At 54.9% G+C, this 18,795-nt stretch overlaps 8 protein-coding genes across 8 annotated transcripts; 3 read left to right on the top strand and 5 right to left on the bottom strand.

Moving 5' to 3' along the window:
• Positions 1 to 466: 466 nt before the first annotated feature.
• On the top strand, positions 467 to 3,142 carry CDC45 (DNA replication initiation factor cdc45; the record flags this gene model as incomplete). Its single annotated transcript, XM_064797699.1, has 1 exon — positions 467 to 3,142. The coding sequence occupies one exon, from the start codon at positions 467 to 469 to the stop codon at positions 3,140 to 3,142; it is 2,676 nt and encodes an 891-aa protein (XP_064663933.1).
• A 492-nt stretch (positions 3,143 to 3,634) lies between these two features.
• LTR77_000432 (uncharacterized protein) lies at positions 3,635 to 4,351 on the bottom strand (the record flags this gene model as incomplete). Its single annotated transcript, XM_064797698.1, has 2 exons — positions 3,635 to 4,139; positions 4,197 to 4,351. The coding sequence occupies 2 exons, from the start codon at positions 4,349 to 4,351 to the stop codon at positions 3,635 to 3,637; spliced, it is 660 nt and encodes a 219-aa protein (XP_064663932.1).
• A 515-nt stretch (positions 4,352 to 4,866) lies between these two features.
• Positions 4,867 to 5,863, top strand: LTR77_000431 (uncharacterized protein; the record flags this gene model as incomplete). The annotated part of the gene is made up of 2 exons (XM_064797697.1): positions 4,867 to 5,204; positions 5,413 to 5,863. 2 exons carry the CDS (start codon positions 4,867 to 4,869, stop codon positions 5,861 to 5,863), a joined length of 789 nt encoding a protein of 262 aa, XP_064663931.1.
• A 165-nt stretch (positions 5,864 to 6,028) lies between these two features.
• Positions 6,029 to 7,516, bottom strand: LTR77_000430 (uncharacterized protein; the record flags this gene model as incomplete). The annotated part of the gene is made up of 4 exons (XM_064797696.1): positions 6,029 to 6,043; positions 6,072 to 6,953; positions 6,999 to 7,310; positions 7,394 to 7,516. 4 exons carry the CDS (start codon positions 7,514 to 7,516, stop codon positions 6,029 to 6,031), a joined length of 1,332 nt encoding a protein of 443 aa, XP_064663930.1.
• A 396-nt stretch (positions 7,517 to 7,912) lies between these two features.
• LTR77_000429 (uncharacterized protein) lies at positions 7,913 to 9,199 on the top strand (the record flags this gene model as incomplete). The annotated part of the gene is made up of 2 exons (XM_064797695.1): positions 7,913 to 8,786; positions 8,844 to 9,199. 2 exons carry the CDS (start codon positions 7,913 to 7,915, stop codon positions 9,197 to 9,199), a joined length of 1,230 nt encoding a protein of 409 aa, XP_064663929.1.
• A 247-nt stretch (positions 9,200 to 9,446) lies between these two features.
• Positions 9,447 to 11,149, bottom strand: TAM41 (Mitochondrial translocator assembly and maintenance protein 41; the record flags this gene model as incomplete). The annotated part of the gene is made up of 2 exons (XM_064797694.1): positions 9,447 to 11,066; positions 11,129 to 11,149. The coding sequence occupies 2 exons, from the start codon at positions 11,147 to 11,149 to the stop codon at positions 9,447 to 9,449; spliced, it is 1,641 nt and encodes a 546-aa protein (XP_064663928.1).
• Positions 11,150 to 12,276: 1,127 nt separating this feature from the next.
• Positions 12,277 to 12,997, bottom strand: LTR77_000427 (uncharacterized protein; the record flags this gene model as incomplete). The annotated part of the gene is made up of 2 exons (XM_064797693.1): positions 12,277 to 12,612; positions 12,689 to 12,997. 2 exons carry the CDS (start codon positions 12,995 to 12,997, stop codon positions 12,277 to 12,279), a joined length of 645 nt encoding a protein of 214 aa, XP_064663927.1.
• A 503-nt stretch (positions 12,998 to 13,500) lies between these two features.
• LTR77_000426 (uncharacterized protein) lies at positions 13,501 to 18,173 on the bottom strand (the record flags this gene model as incomplete). Its single annotated transcript, XM_064797692.1, has 3 exons — positions 13,501 to 14,315; positions 14,382 to 14,494; positions 14,587 to 18,173. 3 exons carry the CDS (start codon positions 18,171 to 18,173, stop codon positions 13,501 to 13,503), a joined length of 4,515 nt encoding a protein of 1,504 aa, XP_064663926.1.
• Positions 18,174 to 18,795: the final 622 nt, after the last annotated feature.

Here is an 18,795-nt window from a genome sequence, read left to right as displayed (position 1 = left end):
AGTCTGCATGGAGGCTTGTGATCGCGAACGAGCTATAAGCCAATTCATAAGGCACGGCGGCGTGCTGGTAGTTCTCATGGTGCTACCTCGAGCTTCATATTGATGGTAGAAGGAGAGATCATTTGTGAGGTGATGTCGAAGAGGCGTAGTGGGATCGAAGGTCGGCGCGTGCCGATGTTTTGCTTACTAAGGCATCGCGTCTGCGCGTCGTCCTCTAAAGCTCACTTCGATGCGTGACATGGTTGTTATGCGAGTGAATGAACAGCACCAAGACGTGCTTGAATCAAAGAATTGTGTCGTCGCGACGTCTACCGCAAGACGTACTGGCCATTAATCTCTTCTGCAATTAACCGCCACGACAAGCGATCGAGCGACAACTGGACGAGCACCGCGACCTACGACATACCCTACATGTATTGCCTCAGTACTCGAAGACCGCATGCTGCCACCGTGACCGCAGTCCAGAATGTACATACCACACCAACAGATCTCGCAACTCTACACCGAGCTTGTCCGGACAACTCATCCGCTATCACCACCGGTCCTCATCCTAACAGCATTGACCGTCGATAGCCTCTGTGCAGCCCGGATCTTGACAACATTACTCAAGCGCGACTACATCACGCACAAGACTCAACCTGTGAGCGGGTACTCGGATCTCCAGCAGATCGGCCATGATTTGGTATTACCGTTGATGCGACAAAGAGGTGGGGATGGAGGGGTAGTTGTGTGCTTGGGCGTGGGAGGGTTGGTGGATCTAGAGGAGACACTTGGGCTCGATGGGAGCAGTCAGACGGTCGAGGGAGGAGAACCAGAGGACATGCGTGATCATGGTGTTGAGGTGTGGTGTATCGACGCCAGACGACCGTGGAATCTGCAGAATCTATTCGGCTCTGTGCCCTCCCCTGCCGAGCTACCCGGACTGGATTCAGCAGCAGAAGCACGACGACGCGGCGTAGACCAAGGACGCATCATGCCGACGTACAAGTTCGGCAAAGGCGGCGTCATTGTTTGGGTTGATGAAGATGTCGGTACCGACCTTGCCGCTGAACGAGAGGCGTTGGCAGAGCTGCAAAAGATGCCAGAGATTGACGAGCAAGACCTTATACTGGAAGGAGCCGAGAGCGACGATGAGGGGGAGCCTAGCAGCAGCCAAAGTCGAAAACGAGGCGCGTCCGAATTGGACGGCGATGCAGACGACGATAGCGAAGCAGAGAACCGACCTCGTCAACGGAGGCGTAGCAACAGTAGCACGCCGATACCTTCCTCACCACACGGAAACCCACAATCAGCTCAAGTTGCGTTCGACTCAACACCGCCCACATCGTCCCAGCCGCGGTCGCCGGTTAACATACCTTCTTCGCCCCCGAAGGCACCTTCCCAGAGACAGCTGAAACGGCAGCTGCTGAAGCTACGACGAAAGCACGAGGCTACGTTGGAAGCTTACTACAACCTTGGCACTTCCTACTCGGATCCAGTGAGCAGCATGCTGTACTCGCTCGCTTCTGACCTTGGTCGAGAAGACAACGATCTGCTATGGCTAGCCATTGTTGGTATATCGTCGGTCGAGCTCTCGCCATTTTCTCAACCACTCAAATGGAGCGATACGCGACACCGACGGATGCTAGACCGCACCGAGCAGCGACGAGAAGCCCTGCGAGATGAAGTGCGCCGACTGAATCCTGTACCGGACGCCGAGCTACGAAGAAGTCAGAACAATGGCGAGAGCATAATACCCTCCAACGCTCGCAGCTCATCAGACTTTTCCATCCGTCTGTCACCCGAACCCAGGTTCTTACTGATCAGGCACTGGAGCTTGTACGACAGCATGCGGCACAGTCCTTTCTTGTCAACGCGCCTGCATATCTGGAACGAAGCGGGACAAAAACGACTAAACAAGCTGCTGGCCAAGATGGGTGTCAGCCTGCAAGAAGCGGGCAAGGGCTACCTGCACATGGACATGGAGCTCAAGCAGTCGCTGCGGAGACGAATATTGAAGTTCGCGGAGCAGTACAATCTCGAAGGACTGATACCTGGCGACGATGGCCGAAGCGGGTACGAGGGATGGGGCTTCGTGCGAAGCTGGGGCTACAACACTACCTTATCCGCAGTCGACGTCGCGGTAGTCGTAGGCGCCATCCTCGAAGTCGGCACCGACCTCACCCACAACAGCCTGGACATGAGATACGACCGCCGCGGCCCCGACCCCAAATACAGCGCCCACATCCGCGCCTCCGCCCCTACACCCCCCAACTCTGAAGAAGAATCCTACGACCCTTCCATCCACCTCCCCAACGCCTCCGAAGCCCCCGACTGGACTACCCACCGCTTCTTCGCCGCCCTCGACGCCCTCAGCCCCACCACCTCCTCTCCAACCCAAGGCCTCAAAGTCCTGCTTGCCCACATCCCGACTGCGCAGAACTTGCACCGCGCCATTTTACGCACAGGATCGATGCTCATCGCCAAGAAACGCGTCCGCGCCTTGAAAGAATTCAAAATGGGCGTCGTGAACGAAGGCCAAGACGTGCAGCTCTTCACACACCCAGGCGCGCTGACGCAGTTGGCAGCGTGGGTGCAGGAGGCGATCGCGGTGCAGGAGGCTGAAAGCGGGCGGCAGATGAAGGATGCGCGGGAAAAAGCGCTCGTACTCGCTTGTCTCGACGAAGGGAGGAGTGTCTATGTCGTCGTGGGGTTGGGCCCGGGCGGTGCGGGCGGGAAGAAGATCCGGTCGAAGGCGGAGATGAAGGAGCGGGAGGAGAAGAGGAAGAGGAAGGAGGCTGCTAAAAAGGCTCGCAAGGCTGAGAAAGCGCGTAAGAAGGAGGAAGGACGGCGGCTGAGGAGGGAGATCCAAGAGGCGAACGGTTTGCTCGATTCGGACGATGAGGGGAATGAATCGGATGAGACGGAGTCGGACGCTTCGTCCAGCGACGGCTCGGATTCCGAGTCGGACGATGAGGTGGCCGAGGCGAGGAAGCAGAGGGGGTATGGGCTGAATCGTTTCGGACAGGCTTTTCAGGAGGTGGTGGAGGAGACGGGGGCAAGGGTGCGGATCGATTCTTTCGAGCATTCGGTTGTGGAGGTGAGGAAGGATGATTTCCCGGGGTTTTTGGAGACGTTGTCGCAGGTGAGGGTGGTGGGATGATTATGATGGGTTTTGCTTTTTGATGTTGCTGGGGGTCTGGTTTGAGGGTGGCATTGCGTGGTGTTTTGGATACCTGTGCTGTGGCGTTTGCATCGCAGGGGAATGTGAGAGCGGTCGTTGATGAGTACGTACTACATAGCTGCTTTGTCTTTGTGTTTGATGTCCATTGGGTCCCCTGCATTCTCCAACACTCCTTCGGACCTTTTGGCTTTGATGGACAGAAATATAGTCGTTCGCTAGGCGCTGTGCTAATGTCTAAGGCTCATTGGGTATTGTCGAGCTAGCATCAAATTGTTGGAGCAGGGACCTATGCCGCCGCCAGCCAGCATCAACTGCGTAGTATATGCGGTTCGCACGGACTCTGGCAGGGCGTGGCGACATCAACGCTCGTGCTAGACACGCCCGTAGGTGTGCTCTCCATCGTCCTCTACAGGCCGCTCGCTGCAAGCCCCCTCTCCACACATGGTATATCATATCCAACCCCATCCCCCCTCACTTCCCCGTCAACAACGCCTCCTTCTTCTCCCTCTCCGACTCCTTCAACTCCCTCATCTCCTCCTTACTCATATCATACCGTCCACTAACCTGATTGAACGGATTCTCCGGACTCTTCTCAAACTCCTTCCTGATCGCGTCCACCTTCTGCTGCCGCCTCAAGCCCTTGTCATCTTTCATCTCATCTAACCTCCGCTCCTCGAAGGCCGCGTAGGCGGCTTTGAACCGCCGCTCGGGGTGTTTGTCGATCTTGTCCGCGTTGTTGTTGTTTGTGAGGGATAGGGCGTCGATGGCGTTGTCGATGCCGGTGGCGTTGAGGGCGGCGAGGTCCTTCTTTGAGGAAGGAGCGTCGAGGCCGGAGAGGTCGAGGCCCTTGGATTTCTTTGCTGGGGCCTTTTTGGCGCTGCCTTTGCTGGGGAGGCTGGCGTCCTCTTCGGCCGCGAGCGCATCTTTCTCGGCCTTCTTGCGGGCGGCTTCGGCTTGTTTGGCGGCGGCTGCTTCGCTGTTGGTGGTGTGGTTAGTTGTGGTATTTGGTTGGGTGGTATGAGTGAAGACCTACGCTTTGCTGGTGTCTTTCGAGCCTTTATCCCATTTCTGCGCCTCTGCCTGTTCCGCCTTTTGGTTCGCTACTGCGGCCTTTTGCGATGCTACTTCTGCTTTCTTTGCGTTGCCGGCAGCCTTCTTCGTGTTCTCGCCTTTCCCTTTCGGCGCCATGATGGAGGAAGTGTCTGTTGGTGGGGCTTAGGTTCCTGTTCTTTGATGTGAAAAGTGCTTCGTTTGCGGTATTTCTAGGGAAGATCAGTAGGTACAAATGGTAGGAGTATTGAGAGGAAAGTCACAAAGTGTCGTGATTGTTTGTGAGTCGTCTCAGAAGATACATGCAGTGGAGGTCTGACACATTCACTTTGGCGCCACGTGCCCCGCCACTCCACGAGCTTTCACGTGAAAGGCCGGCAACCACCAACGACCTTCATTCGACGAAACAGTACTGGTATTCCAACAAACACTTCAGTCTTGTCCTTGAGACTGTCAGACTGTCGCTGCGTTCACTCCCAACAAGTCCGATTGATGGTTCAACCACGCTGAAGACGTCTGCAACACAACCTGGAACCTCTAAGAGCAGCAAACACCATCGAATACAGCACGAGCAAACGACTGAGTAGACTTAACATATCCCAGGTCACCTTTATAATTCTTGATCCCTTCTGTAATCGAAAAGATTGACAACCATGGCGAAGAACCCCAATCTCTTGCCTCTCCTCGACACCTTCCTTGCTCGCGAACAAGAAGAGTCGTCGATCAGCATAGATGCCACGAACTCGATGGTCGTTAACATCCTTGCCGTCTCCCTGGTTGCTTCCTCCCACGGCTATGAAGTCGTGCTCTTGTATCGCCATGTCTGCGGCAACCACCCATTGGAGAAGCAATTGATGGTGCAGAGGCGGATGAAGGAGGCGTTAGTCAAGACGTCGACCTTCTATGGCCTGCCAAAGGCATTGCAGGCGCTTTTCCCGCTGTTCAAGAGTCTCGATGAGGAGAAAGGAGAGGTGGATGATTGGGGAGCCAGGTATGTTGCGTGTCTTTTCCCGTCCGCTTTTATGTTAAGTGTGCCGTTCTCTACATTCGTCGTTACCGTTCTGTCCAGTCTGTCATCTCAGCACTTTGTCGGCTGTGGTGAGCCATAGGAACGGCAAGGTACAGGAGAGTGATTGGAGGGTCAACGGTTCTTGCGCACATATCCCTTTCATGCAACTTCATCTTACAATGGCTCTCAGATGGGACCGCATCTCCCACTCCTTCACCACCACAACCACAACCACGCCCCTCGCCCCAACAGACCTCCTAACCAAAGGAGAAATCTTCTTCACCAACCTCTGGGGTCCCACCGCCGCCGCCGAAAACTCCGCCTTTAACCTCAAGCACTGCCCCGACCTGCACTTCGTCGTCACCCTCGTCCTCATCTGGATCATCGCCGACGATTCGCTGTACGCTCCACACGAGACCTGCATGCTCAACGCGGCGGCGATGATATGTTCGATGAACGGGGCGCAATCGATGTGGCATACGCGCGTGGTGGTCAGGCAGGGTGGGACGATGGCGCAGGCGAGGTTGGCGAGGGATCTGGGTGTGGCGGTGAAGGAGTTGTATAGAGATGTTGAGGTGCCGGGAGACCGGGTTGCGGACTTTGAAAAGATTGATTTTGAGGACCTTGTGTCGCATGCCTGAGATAGTTGAGGTCATGGTGGAAGGAGGCCTGGTCTCGAACTCTGTCGCGAGCCCGACGATTGGAAGACTGATGGATGTCGGTCTGGAAGGAAGGGTCGAAGAGCGCGGTGGACATTTTGGTCGACTTGGCCCCTTCGCGTTTGGGCGGCTGACTGTAGTGTGGCTCTATGCCAGCCTCATCTGCAGGAGAGCGCAATCCAAGCTGCACTTTTTTGGAGTCTCTTGACGACGTCGTTGTCTTCTCAGACGAGCTTTGCTCCTGAACCAAATAGAGCTCTTTGCTTAGGCTCCTCGGGTCTTGCCGCATGTTGTCTGCTCCCGGCGCCACGGCTGGGGCCGCATATGGCCACGGAAGCAGGTTCACCTTGACGTGAGGGGCCTGCATTGTAACAGCATGGTTGGAATATGCATAGAGGAGATATTCGAACGCTTTCCTCTCCGAGCTCCATGTCAGCGTTCGCTCTGCGGAACGCGAAAGTAAGAGATCTTCATGTTCTTTTGCAGAGTTGAGAGCCTCCACAGCGCCTTCGATGTCCCATCTCGACAGAGGCATCCCGCCCGGCGAGAGTGATTCCATGGCTCTGAGATTGGTCGCTATTGAGATGAGTCGCGCGTGACAGCGAGGACCGTAGTCCTCCGTGGGTGCTGCGCGTTCTAAGATGTTATTCTGAAAGCGTAACAGTCTTGTGATGGCAGCCTTTGTCGGGGGGAACACTTCACCTCGTTTATCGTAATACACGCAGCCTCGGGCAGCGTCACAAATGGTCTGTGACATGTCGATGGCGGCCGACCGGCCTTCGAATGTAGTCTGATCACAGCTCTCAGCAATCTCGGCAAGTTGTAGGAAATTGTATGCCAAAGCAGGGGTAGCACCATTGTCGGAGAGCCCGTAGCTGCACGACGAACGGCAACAGATGGCAAGGGCGGGTTTAGCTTCCCAGTAGTGACGAGATTGCACAAGTCGCTGAGCTATATTCATGAGGCGTCGATGTTGCTCGAATGATATCTGCAAAAGTGGGAACCTCTGATGTTCGTCCTGCATATTGCATGTGGGATTCGATCTATGCAATTCGAGGACCGACTTGAGCAGCTGCAAAGATCAGCAAGTGTTCGTCATCGCCCAAGGGAAACGTACCAGTTCTGCCTCATCCACATCATCTCGCAGCGATAGATTTTCCAATCTCTCGATGGATGAGGATAATTCGTATTTTGAGCGGAGAGCGGCAGGGCTTATGTGCACGTTGGCGATCAGAAACATTGTATTCACGATAGCTCGCTGCAAATCGAACTCTGCTCCCTCTGTTTCGTACGACATCTTGGCCAGTTGCGAAATGTCTCCCTGGATAAGCAGGAGTCTCATACGCTCGGCAGCTACTGCAAAGATGGAGGCATGCCGAACAAGATGCTTGTCGGATAGTTTTCTCGCCTCGACGAAGTAGCCTAGGGTCTGTCAAGGTCAGCATAGGTCCGAAGACCAGGAACGCAAGGGCATCCATCGTGCTGGATGACCTTCACCTCACTCTAACTTACCCCTAGTCTCATCATCTCCTCTACGAGAGCGGGCACATCTTCCTCGATCTCGACGGAGAAGTCCATTGCAAAGCCGCCGTCAGGGAAACTCTGGATGCCATCGTTCTCATCCGCAGTCTCCATGGGCACTTCTTCAAGCTGTCGCGTAAGGGCTGCTCGACCTCTTCTGCCTGTCCGTTCGATACTGTCGTCCCACGCTCTATCTCGAATGGGAATGTTTGCACAAGGAAGATAACTTCAAGTCTGGTCAACTGACAAGTTCAGGACCGCAGCCTCCTGTATCCCAGCCTCGAGCACAAATAGCTGGCGACAGCCTTGACGTCCAGTCAGCTCAGGTGATCTATCTGGGCGGCTAGACCTCCTGCGCCTCTGCATCGCTGAAGCAGATGATTGGTGTTGCGTCCAGGTACTCGGACTGGAGCCATTGCAAGCAGCAGGACTCTCGAGTGCCAGCGCGAGTCAGCCCTTATTTTCGGTCGGTCTGCATTCCCATCTTGACACCCTCGCCATCTTGCAATAATGGTTTGGGGACTGTTCAAGAAAGAAAGCTTCTCACAGACCGCCCGTCCCGCCCAAGCTCAAAGACGAGCGGCGCAAGCACGTTCCGCCCATTCCTCCGCGACAGTGACAGCGACGACACCAACACCACATCTCGACAACACCAAAAGACCAAAGTCGCTCGGGAACACCGTTGGTAAATTCGGCATCCGCTGCGTGCTCGAAGGTTCAAGTTCTCGTTCTTGGCCCCCACGATGGTGCATAGCAGGTACCGACCTTAAGGGTGTCTTGTACTTCGCAGTCCAGTTCAACCAGAATGGCAGCACACCTATTGAAAGGGCGAGAGTCCGCATCAGTTTCGGAAAGTCCACCAACATTGACCCGGTACCATGGATCCCAGAATACGCACCCAACAAGGAGATTTCCGGTCCGCCATTGATACGCAACGAAGGCCGTAACCGACTGTTCAGCCCACAATTCGGAGTCAACGCTGCTAGCATTGGTGGTAATCTCAGTATAGGTGAGATGGGAAGCAACGCACAGTCTAGTCCCGGTCGAAGCTGGAAATTCACTTCTGGGTTCCCTTCTACCGATAGCACGGATGTGACTGAGGTGGGATTCGAGTGGACTCGCGGCTGGGACAACGACTACGATGGTCTTAATCGTAAGTTCCAAACGGCGATCGTCGTCAACCGCGACTCGATTGACAGCCTGGCTATGGCTGTGCAGGTGGAAGTGAAGCCAATGACAGGGTGGAGGACGCCTGGTCCCCCACCAGAGAAGAAGAGCGGACCGCTGCAGCCTCTTCATAACCTGGATGAAGTCTCATTTGAAGGAGTGTTGGACAGTCTTGAAGATCGAATCCAGGAGGCTAACCAGCCTGCGGCTCCCAGTGGTATGTTTAGACACGCGGTGCAAAGTCATCGACCCGCGAGCTGACACAGCCAAGCAGCGACCACGACAACGACGACGACGACAGCGGGTCCGGCAGACCCTGGGGCAGCCCCTCCGCAACCTCTACAAATACAATTCACGACAGGCGTTCAGGCTCCTCTTCCACAGCAGCCCATAGCCGGCTCCTCCAGCACAAGTGTACCCGCTCTCCAGCAAGCCATACCATCCGTTCCAGGCTCGGCAGGACGACCCCCAGCTAGCCCGTCCCCACAGCCGCAACAATCTCCAGCACCACCGCCTCCTGCGGCAACCACACCTGCTGGCTCCTCGACGCCCCCAAGCATCCCCATACCGCCTGCAGCAGTACCACTCCCGGCCCAGCCGAGCGGCAACACCACAGCAACGATACCATGAATGACTGCGAGCGATACCCGTCTGAGCGATTTGAAAGCATTTGTGAAACAGGCCGAACGTTTTCTGGCCCCCGCGAGTCATTTATTTGTTTTGAGGCATTATGAGGTAGGGGTATTTGAGTTTACACACCCCTGCAGCTCGGCTACAGCCATTGATTGTACAAGGAGCTCCGTCCCTTTTTCATCCGCGCGCTATGCAGCCAACTCGTACAGAGACATCATCCCAGCCATTACGACTGGAAGAAAGATCACTCCTTCTTCTCCTTCTCCTTAGCCTCCTGAACAACCGCCTCCGGCTTCGCCACCTCTTCAGCAGCCTTCTTCTTCGCCCCCTCCTTCCCTTTCTTCCGTTTATCAGCATAGTACCGCCACGCCCTCCCTATCCCAGCCGTGAAGAACGACTTGATCGTCTGACTCGTCGCCGGCCATGCCACCGTCCCATTGACACACTTCGCGATCATCTGATCAAGATCCTCCTGCGCCGCGATTTTTCGCTCAAAGTCACCACCCTCTCGCCTGCGCATCTCACCCTCTTTGCCTTCGTCCTCTGAAGCTTCCAGGATGGGGTCAAAGGCTGAGCCAGGGATGCCGAATTTCTTCTTGTACTGGTAGTAGACCTTCTTCCTGAAAGCGCTTGGGAGACGGCGGACCATGTTGCCGCGTTTCACTGGGTCGAGATCTTGCGTCAGTTCGAGGCCATCTCTACCCCCTAGCACGTCCGCTGCCAGTTCGACATTAGATCCCGTGTGGCGGATGGCGTCTTCCTTCTCCCAGGCTGGCTCTCGCGGTGTTCGCGCGTCGGTGAATTCGATGTTCGGCAGGTTCTCGATGAGCGGGACGTACAGCTGGCGGAATCCAGGAAGCTGTGCGCCGACGATGTTGCTGACTTTGGACATATTTTCGCTTGCGCCTAGTCCCGGTATACTCATCATGCGAGGGTCGCCCATGTAGCTGAGAGCTGTGATCTTCTCGTACAGCTGGCGTTCTGTAAACTTCTCGGGCAGCATGAGCATTGCCGTTCTAAGCGCTGACAGCAGGTTTATCTGATTCGCAAGTCGCATTCGTGGGTCGTCGCGAAGGATCTTGACTGGTTTCTGCAGCCGGCCAGCCAGATAGAGAGTCGTCCAGTCGTTGAGGTCATTAGCTAGGGTATTAAGATTGACGACGCCGTATTTGATCATCACGCCGTTGACCGTAATGTAAGGGTTGAAGTAAACGCCAGCGCCGAAGCCGTCTTGGACGTACGATATCGCGGCTGAGCTGTAAGGAAGGTATCGAAGTCCGGAGTAGTGGTGCGGGTTCTGGCCCAGGTTCAGAGAGTGCCAGTGCTGCGTATGGCTCACGCCGAAGATGAAGTCTATGACCTTCGCGCCACCTTTTTGCCATTCCTCCACAGCTTTTGGCGGGTCGGGGTGCGGGCTCAGGCTCTGTCCTTCAGGTAGACCTGCGCTTGTTTTGCTCGCGCTACCTGACTGTCCGAATACACCAGAGCCATAGGCGAACGCGTACCGTATGGGAGCGCGAAACTGCCATAATATCTGCCGCAACGACTCCTTGAAGTCCTCATTGATCTTGATGTGCTGGTTATAGCCAAAGAAGCGATGGGGGAGCTCGGAGAATTGCGTTATGTTTGAGTACTGCGGGTTGTCCTCCCAGCCATCGGGAAGAGAGAAGTTGGGCGAGTCTTCAGGGGATGTGGTTGGCTGTGCAGGCGGTCTTTGCTGTTGCTTCTCGTCTCGTCGTCGGGGTGTACCTGAAAGGGTGCGCTGGTGCGGTACGGGTCGGAAGAAGGTCGGTCGGTAATGCCATGCTACCTGGCCGAGCATGAAGGAGTGCGCGCCGACCAAGGCATGGAAGGAGGGTGAGGTCTAGACAGCAGTCAGTCTCGATGTTCATGGCCTGTTTCCTACCAATGAATGTTCGTGCTTACGGCGAGCTTCGGGAGAGCCATGGTTGAGTAGAGGTTGGTCTGAAGTGCTACCGTGACATTGTGACGTCTGTAGAAAGACGGCGTTCAGCAGGACGAGGAATTGAATCAACCACGAAGGAACGACATAGAACGAGGTTGCAATTCAGAATAAACACAAAGCAACAACATTCTCATCAGCAACAGCTAGACCCTTCGAATGCAACAGCTCGCAGTCGCCAACGGCCTCACTTCACTCCCGGAGCTTCGCCGTAGTTGCCCAATTCGGTCAAGTCACGTGAAAGGGGACATCAGGTTAGACACATGTCTGCCTCATATCTGTGGGAGTTTTCGTGACATTGGATATGCGGACACAGATTGTACGCATGGTCGAATAACTACTTAGGCGCCTTTCGAGTCTGGACACCCTGTCGCAGCCGCATCCCATGTGTGCTCCCCAGCGCCATATTGCTCGCTACTCTCGTTTCCCAAACTTCTTCCAGAATGTCATCACCCTTGAGACATACGACAGTCCTCTCCCATCAATACCGTAAGTCGCCAGGATGGTACTGATGATTTGCCCGCAGCAGCTGGAGAGCCAGCTCATTCGCGTCAAGTAAATTGCTCAGAACTTGCCTATAATGCACATACCAGCAACGGGCAGCCTCACGATCACTCCCGCTCTGCTCTGCGAACATCCCATGAGCATCCATCGTCTCGTTGTGATTGGGGTGGCGCAGTGTCTCGGCGTTAAAGTCCAGAGGTTGGAAGGATGTTGGTCTGAGTTGGCCTGTGAAACCGGCGTAGAGCTCCCACTTGAGATTTGTATGGGACGAGAGATGGGTGGAAAGTACTGGCTGTCAGAGTATTGACCTGGACCGGCGACGGGTTGATGTGCTGATGCAGGACGGATCGAATCTTCGCTCCGTTGAATAGCGGATCACCAGTCGCAAATCTTGTGTGAAACCTGTAAACGTTGCATCCCAGAGTCTCCCGTTCACCAGTGGTCAAACCTAAGACCTGATAACAAAGCCACCAGCCGTGTAGGTCTTGCGTGTATAACCTAGGTCGTCCAGCCATTGGATCATCGGCAGGCTTTCGAAACGTCCGTCCGTACATGTGTGGATGACTGTCGTTTGGTCGCAGCGGTCAATCAAGCAGAGAATTCGGCTTCAAGCACTATCATTGCCCGTGGGCTTCGAGCGTACTTCCAGCTTTCGAGGCTTCTTCTTGATCTTCTGCTCGCCACTCTGTGGATCTGCTGAGTCCGCGGTCGGAGGCTGAGGCACAGTACTAGCACTTTTCTCAACTGCTTGGTCGAGCTTGGCTGCCTCCTGCTTCTGCACTTCTTCGTTCGTCGCTGGGGTGTTCTCCTTCTTGCCTCCGCCGCCCAATTTAATGAACGGGCCATGAATGCCGCCCACGCCAGCCCCAACAAGCCCGCCGACAAGCACAGTGGGCACTGCGGCGACACCTGAGACCACGGTGCCGACGACCGTACCCAGACCCTGCCATCGTTAGTATTAAGGCGCACGCATGCTAACCGGACGCACTGCCAGTTCTGCTGAGCTCAAATCTACTTACCATCGCCACCCCACCTCCAATCCCACCCCCAGCTGCCGCCCCTTGCCATCCACCGCTCTGTAGCCTTTTAGCGTACTTGCTCTGTCCATGAGCCTCGATTTCCTTGTGGTAGGCCTCCTGCATCAATCGCATCCGCTCCTTTGGGTTGATGGCTTTCTTCGCTTGCTGCTTAAGTGCTTCGGCTGCACCTTGAGCCTGAACAGTCTTTTGAGCAGCTGCTACGGACTTTTGAAAGTTCTCTTTGTCGGGGGCATTTTGCTTTTGAGTCTTGCCAGCCTCCGGGGCTGGTTGTTCCGGTTTTGGTGCCATGTCTGGTGTTGGGAACTTCTGAACGAGCAGCTCAGAGTCACTGATATGTTTTATCGCCACGCAAGTGCACACAAGTCTTGGGCAAAGATGGTAGCATCACAACCCTGTCTTCAGATGGAAGAGAGTGGAGGCAAGGAAAGAGAGCACAAGAAAACAAAGGTGACGTCGAGCTGCTGGTGCTGGCGGTGACCCAAGCGTCGCATCCCTGTCTGATCGACGTTCCAGATGCGTGCCGTTCATGTATACATACTGCGCAACCGGGAAAGTCTTCCCGCATGATCGAGGGGACTCAGCAATACTGATATAAGTTGAATGCATACACGGTGTTCGACGTAAAACGGCCTAGGTCGAAGCCTGGAAGACAAATTTATGTCGATGGCTCAGCTGGGCTTATGACGAGAGCAACGATCGAGTACAATTCACAATTATCGCTCTGTGGACGGTACACAGCGGGATGCTCCTGCTACGGTGCAAATTTCGTGAAGGCTCTCCATTACTCGAACTCAGAGACCCTCGAAGGAAGGCATAAATCGGCCAGGAAAGCTCAACAGCGGTGCCATCCAACCCCCATCCACCTGCAGGCATTTGACAAGCTCTACCTTCTCCTCATCACCGGCCTCCAGAAACTCGATAATCCATTCATGCGGCGTGTACTGTTTCCCTCCTTTATCCGTATATCGATACTTCTCCTGCCTCCGCGAGTCGTGCCGGATGTCCAGTGCTTCAATCATCGCCTGGGCTGTAGGAACCCCGTTATCCAAAGCAAAGTGAAGCACTGTCTTGCCTCGAAACCTCCAGACAGGTTTCGTCTTGGCTGCTAGAAGCTGCATCGTCTGCTTCTGTCGAGTTCGAAAGTCCGCTTCTTCATTCGCGATCTTGCACCAAGGCTGGGGCTGGGCGTCGGAAACGACAGCCAAAGGAATTCTGTTGTCGAACTCCTCTTCCTTCACGTTCGGGTCGTGGGTGCGCAGGAGCCGGTCTACCACCTTTGGCAGTGCAAGCAGCGCTGCGAGATGTAGAGATCCGTCGTCTTCTGGATGGCCAATGTTCAGTACACAGAAGGCATCCGCGCTGCCAAAGTATAAGGACGCGAGCCGCAGATCCAGTGTGCCGGATGCACCTAAGAAGCTCTCGTCAGGCGCGGAAGTGGTGAGAAATGCGCCAAGGTGATTGAAGGAGGTTATGGGAATTTCGTACGACATGGTCCGGCTGCGGCTCATCGTGAGGAGCCTCATTAGGATGGAGGTTCGACTCTTGTCCAGGAGGCAGCCAAATGCCGCTGAGACCTGCGTCTTCGGTGTGTTGTACCAAGGTAGTGCTGGCTAGATGTAAGCCTCAGATACTAGATTGCGATGACAAGCGACTGGGGTGGGTAGGGACAAACCTTCAGCTCCCTGATCAAGAAGCACCAGAATATTGTCGTTGCCAACCTTTGGGCTAGAAAACAGCGCCCACACCAGAGCCGTGCACTGCTCCTTCTTCCAGCCAGTGCAAAGTCTGTGAGATATCATAGTAGAAGCAGACACTCGTTCTTCAGAAGCAATTGCAAGAGCGCAGATCCTTCGGGGAACTTGCGCATGCAGACAAACACTAGCTCATCATCGTCAATCCTCGTTGTGAATGGCTGCTCATGAAGACATATTTGAGACCATCGGAGAACGTCCTTCTCAGCTTCGAAGTGATGCTGTAAAGCTCGCAGGACCACCGCCAACTTCGCGTATTTGCTAAGGGCTCGAAAAGCTGGTTCTGCGCCGGTCCTCGCTGCCAGGACGAAGCACTTGGCCTTGTGTTTATTCGGATCCACGCCCTTTTCAAGAAGCGTTTCTATGACGGAAACATTAGAGTGCGATTCCTGAAGGACCGCGACAAGGCAATTGAACATCGACGCATGACTGATGTTCCATTGTAACAGGGAACCATAGACCTCGTAGCGTGCTTTCGGGTCCTCCAACGGAGTCTTTCGTGCGTGCGAGAATGCTATGTTGGCCGTTTGGTCGTCGTCGATGAACTGGATCAGGAGCTTCACAGCCTCGCGAGAGTTCGCTCGGAGTCCCAGGAGGAATGCAAGACCGCGTTTGTAGCCGACAGCAGCTCCGTGACGCAGAAGCAGCTTTTGACACGACAGATCGGTAAGCGTTGTTCTCATGGATGCAACAAGGGCTTTAGAGATCTCTTCCGGGGGCACTCCTTTGGCTAACAGGTATTGATACGCCCAGTACTTCCTGTCCGGGTCCATCGTGGTCGCTCTTGCGTGTCGGAATAGCGCCGCGACAGTGGTACTGCTCTTGACCTTGGTTGCCAACATCCCGAACAGCTCGCGCGAGGACGCCACTAAGGCTTTCTTCAGAGTTGCGACTCTGACTTTTGCGCCCCGTGATATCAGCAGTTTGGGCAATTCGAGGTAGTTCGGGAATGCCAGAACGGAGTCGGCTAGCAAACTCGATATATCCTGGGTCAAGGCACCACTGTTGGCAGCGAGTAGATGCTTGTACATGCGCTGCTTCTGATCCTCGTTGGTCACCGAGCTTGCTGCAGCAAGACATGCCCGACGAAGGGACATGGGTGCTGGCTCGTTCAAGCAAAGCATCTCCAGCACTTTGGGAGATCCTGCAGCAGCCGCAGTCTGGATGACCATACCACCGTCGATGTCGACCTTCGCTCCATGCTTGAGGCAAAGTTCGAGGCTCGCGGAATCACCGTTGATAGCAAGAAGAGTTTGTTGCATCAGCGCGCTCGATTGTCCAATCTCTGCCGACTTGGCCTGCCATAGAAGCAGCTTCATTGCTTCGAGCATGGTGGCCCTGTCGGAGATGCTGATAGCGGCCTCGAATGCGGTTCGCAAAGTAGGCGTGGTTGGATTCACAAGGAGCAGCGCTCGCAGCAGAATCATGTTCTGCTTCTGAACGACGAACGAAAGTTTGTTTCTACCCTTAAGATTAACATCCAGACCGTGTCGGAGGAAACACAAAACAATCGGTTCTAAATTTGGGTTGTTTTTGACGCAGTGCCAAATCTGCAGCGAGTTCAAGGCATCAGTAAAAGAAGCGGTGGAGGCAAGTAATAGTTCGAGAGCCTCAAGGTTGTAGTGCTGTGGTAGAAGAGCGGTCGACAGCACAGCCTTCGCGACCGCCTCGTTGGGTGGGCAGCTGCCGCACAAGATCCCAAGCAATTCGAGATTGTCCAGAGCAGCAAGGAAGGATACACCTCCCATGTAGTTCGCATCTGCTCCATGTGTAAGTAGAAGGCGGACAATATCCAGTCGCTGAGCGTGAAAGATTGCATCTAACAGGGTCTCATTGACCGGTACACCCGTTGCTCCGCGATTGAGAAGAGTTGTGATCATCTCAAGGACGGTTTCCTTTCCGTGGAAATGAAGCCCATCGAATGCGAGCGGAACAGCCTCAGACAACGTCCTTGCCAGGGGCGCTGCGTCACATAGTAAGTTGAGCAGGTGGAGATCGCCTCGCCGCGTAGCCATCAAGACACCATTGTTATCATGTTCGCCGATGCCGTCAATGGGTGCTTTATGTTTCAAGAGGACACTGACCAGGTCGTAATCGACAGCGCCTGCTTCAAACACGACCGTCTGTAGCGGTAGGCCCAATGCTTGTGTCGACACTCCTTTCTCCATAAGACACCTCATAGCTTGCAATCTCTGAGCCCCTGGGCCTAAAGCCATGGCAGCTGGAATGGCAGCCGAGAGTATGTCAGGTGAGCAGTCTTTGCGAAGCAGCATCCCCAGGACGTCGAAGTTTGCCTGTTCCAAGGCCGCCCGCACAGCGGCCGCTCGGTCGAATTCCAGGGATGCGCCGAGGATGAGCAATGTACCAACGAGCCTGCTGTGCTGCTTGTCCACCGCTCGAACCAGATGTGAGTGCAGGGGCTCGCCTGACAGACCGTGAGGAGCTAAGACATGGAGGAGTTGGAGCAGGTCTAACTCTGAGGCCGAATCGGGCACAAGGCTCAACACTGGCGAGACTGGAGATGCAAAATGGCGGCCCCAGAACAGTTTCAGAACGTCAAGATCCATCCGCTTCACGGTCCAGTGGAGTGCGTTGAAGGGCTCGATATCGAAACTCACACCAGCGGTCATGAGGATGCGGGTTAGTGGGAGATTGTGAGACTTTGCCGCTTCCAAGAGCAACGAACGGAGCTCTGGAGCATCTAGCAAAAGACCAGCCTCATGGAACAGTCTGCAGAATTCGAATCTCGTTCCCTCATCATGGACGAGAAGCAGCAGTGAGTATGCGCTCTGGCGGACGTCTGAGAAGTCCTCACCTGGGTCAGCATAGGCTAGGACCGACGCCGTAGCTTCCACATCAGCTAACCTCAAGCAGTGGAGCAGCAGGGAACCGCACGCCACGCCGGGCTGGTGAGCGAGGGACATCAATAGAACTATGGCAAAGTTCTCACTCTGCGACTTCAATCCATATCGCCAGTCTTCCATACCCATAGCGTTTGGGACAGATAGCAGCAATCCCACGATGTCAAAAACGCCAGCCTTGACGAGCTCTCGGAGTACTGACTTGTGAGCTAATGTGAGTGCAATATCGTAGCTGAGCAATAATTTCATGGTAATTAGGGAGCGGTTCATCAGGGCAACACTGAAGGCCTGTTGCAAGGTTTCTTGATCAATTCCAGCATCGCTTATCAACTGGATATACTCCAGATCCTCTTCTCGGACCGCGTCGTCTAACCAGGTCATCCCAGGTAACTCTTGTGATAGCGAATCCCTGGACTTCTTGAACCGATTCTTGAGCGTGCTCTCTGGTTTTGCACCATAAAGCTGAGCCCAGAGACGGTCCACGGAGGTCTCTGGCGCTTGAAGCAGAAGTGCTTGCGCAACGCCTGAGTCCGCCAGCGGCCTGACGGACAGCATGACGTCGAACGCCTGAGCCACCTCATGTTTGGTGAAGACCCAGTTGAGCGGGTTCGCGTTTTCCTCTCGACGCTTGCGCGACCTGAACTTGTTGCGAAACTGTCGCTCGGGTGGCTTGTAACCAGGATCGGCGGTTCGTTGCTGAACGAGTAGCGATCGTGCTTCCTCAATATCACCGGAAGATGCGGCATGGGAATGTCGAGAAGCTGGCCTCTTCAGTTTTGGGATCTGGGCCGGTGGAGATAGACCAGCGATGGCTAACAGCTTGCGAATTCGATCGTCTCGGGACCCGAACATCTTGCTTGGGCATGGGCTGGGCAGCTCTGAAGGGCGGATACACCGCAAGGAGCTTCGCAGAGGTTAAGCAGGAACAGATGGGAAGGCCAGGGCCCTCCGATGGAGCTGATGCTGGCCGTTTCCAGAGACAGGCCGAATGCATTCTTTCCGCGAGAGGTGAGGCTATGCTTTGGTCTAAGATAAGGTGTCCAACGCGCCACTACACTGCAAGCTTGACGCCCGTTTCTCATGCACGCTCAGCTCCAGAGTGGACGAGGCTGAGAGTCGACCAAAGACATGTACGCTCCCACGTCTTTCGGCAGAGCGATGCGCGGGTGCTTAGTCCTGACAGTGAAGGACCAGGCTTCCATGACGATATGCTGTCCCATACTGCCATGTCTGTTAGCATCGCCGCATGTAGTTCGAAGAGCAATGAGCGCTAAGGCACACGACCCTGCGAGGCTGTATGCATTCCTGTTGGAGGTCATCTTGGTGCAGACGGCCGAGGTGTGTCACAGAAGCGATCCATTGGCTCTCGGGGTAGTGTTGCGCATGTTGTCTGTGCCTAGGGCAGTAGTGCAGGCAAAGAGATGGTAGAGAGGAAGCCCGAGGTGGCCCGTGCGCATTTTTCCGTCTTCTCCTT

The sequence above is a fragment of the Saxophila tyrrhenica genome (assembly GCF_035928015.1).
Source record: "Saxophila tyrrhenica strain CCFEE 5935 chromosome Unknown scaffold_1, whole genome shotgun sequence".
Taxonomy (NCBI): Eukaryota; Fungi; Ascomycota; class Dothideomycetes; order Mycosphaerellales; family Extremaceae; genus Saxophila; species Saxophila tyrrhenica.
The sequence above is the reverse complement of the archived record's forward strand: the minus strand, read 5'-3'. Positions and strand labels throughout refer to the sequence as shown.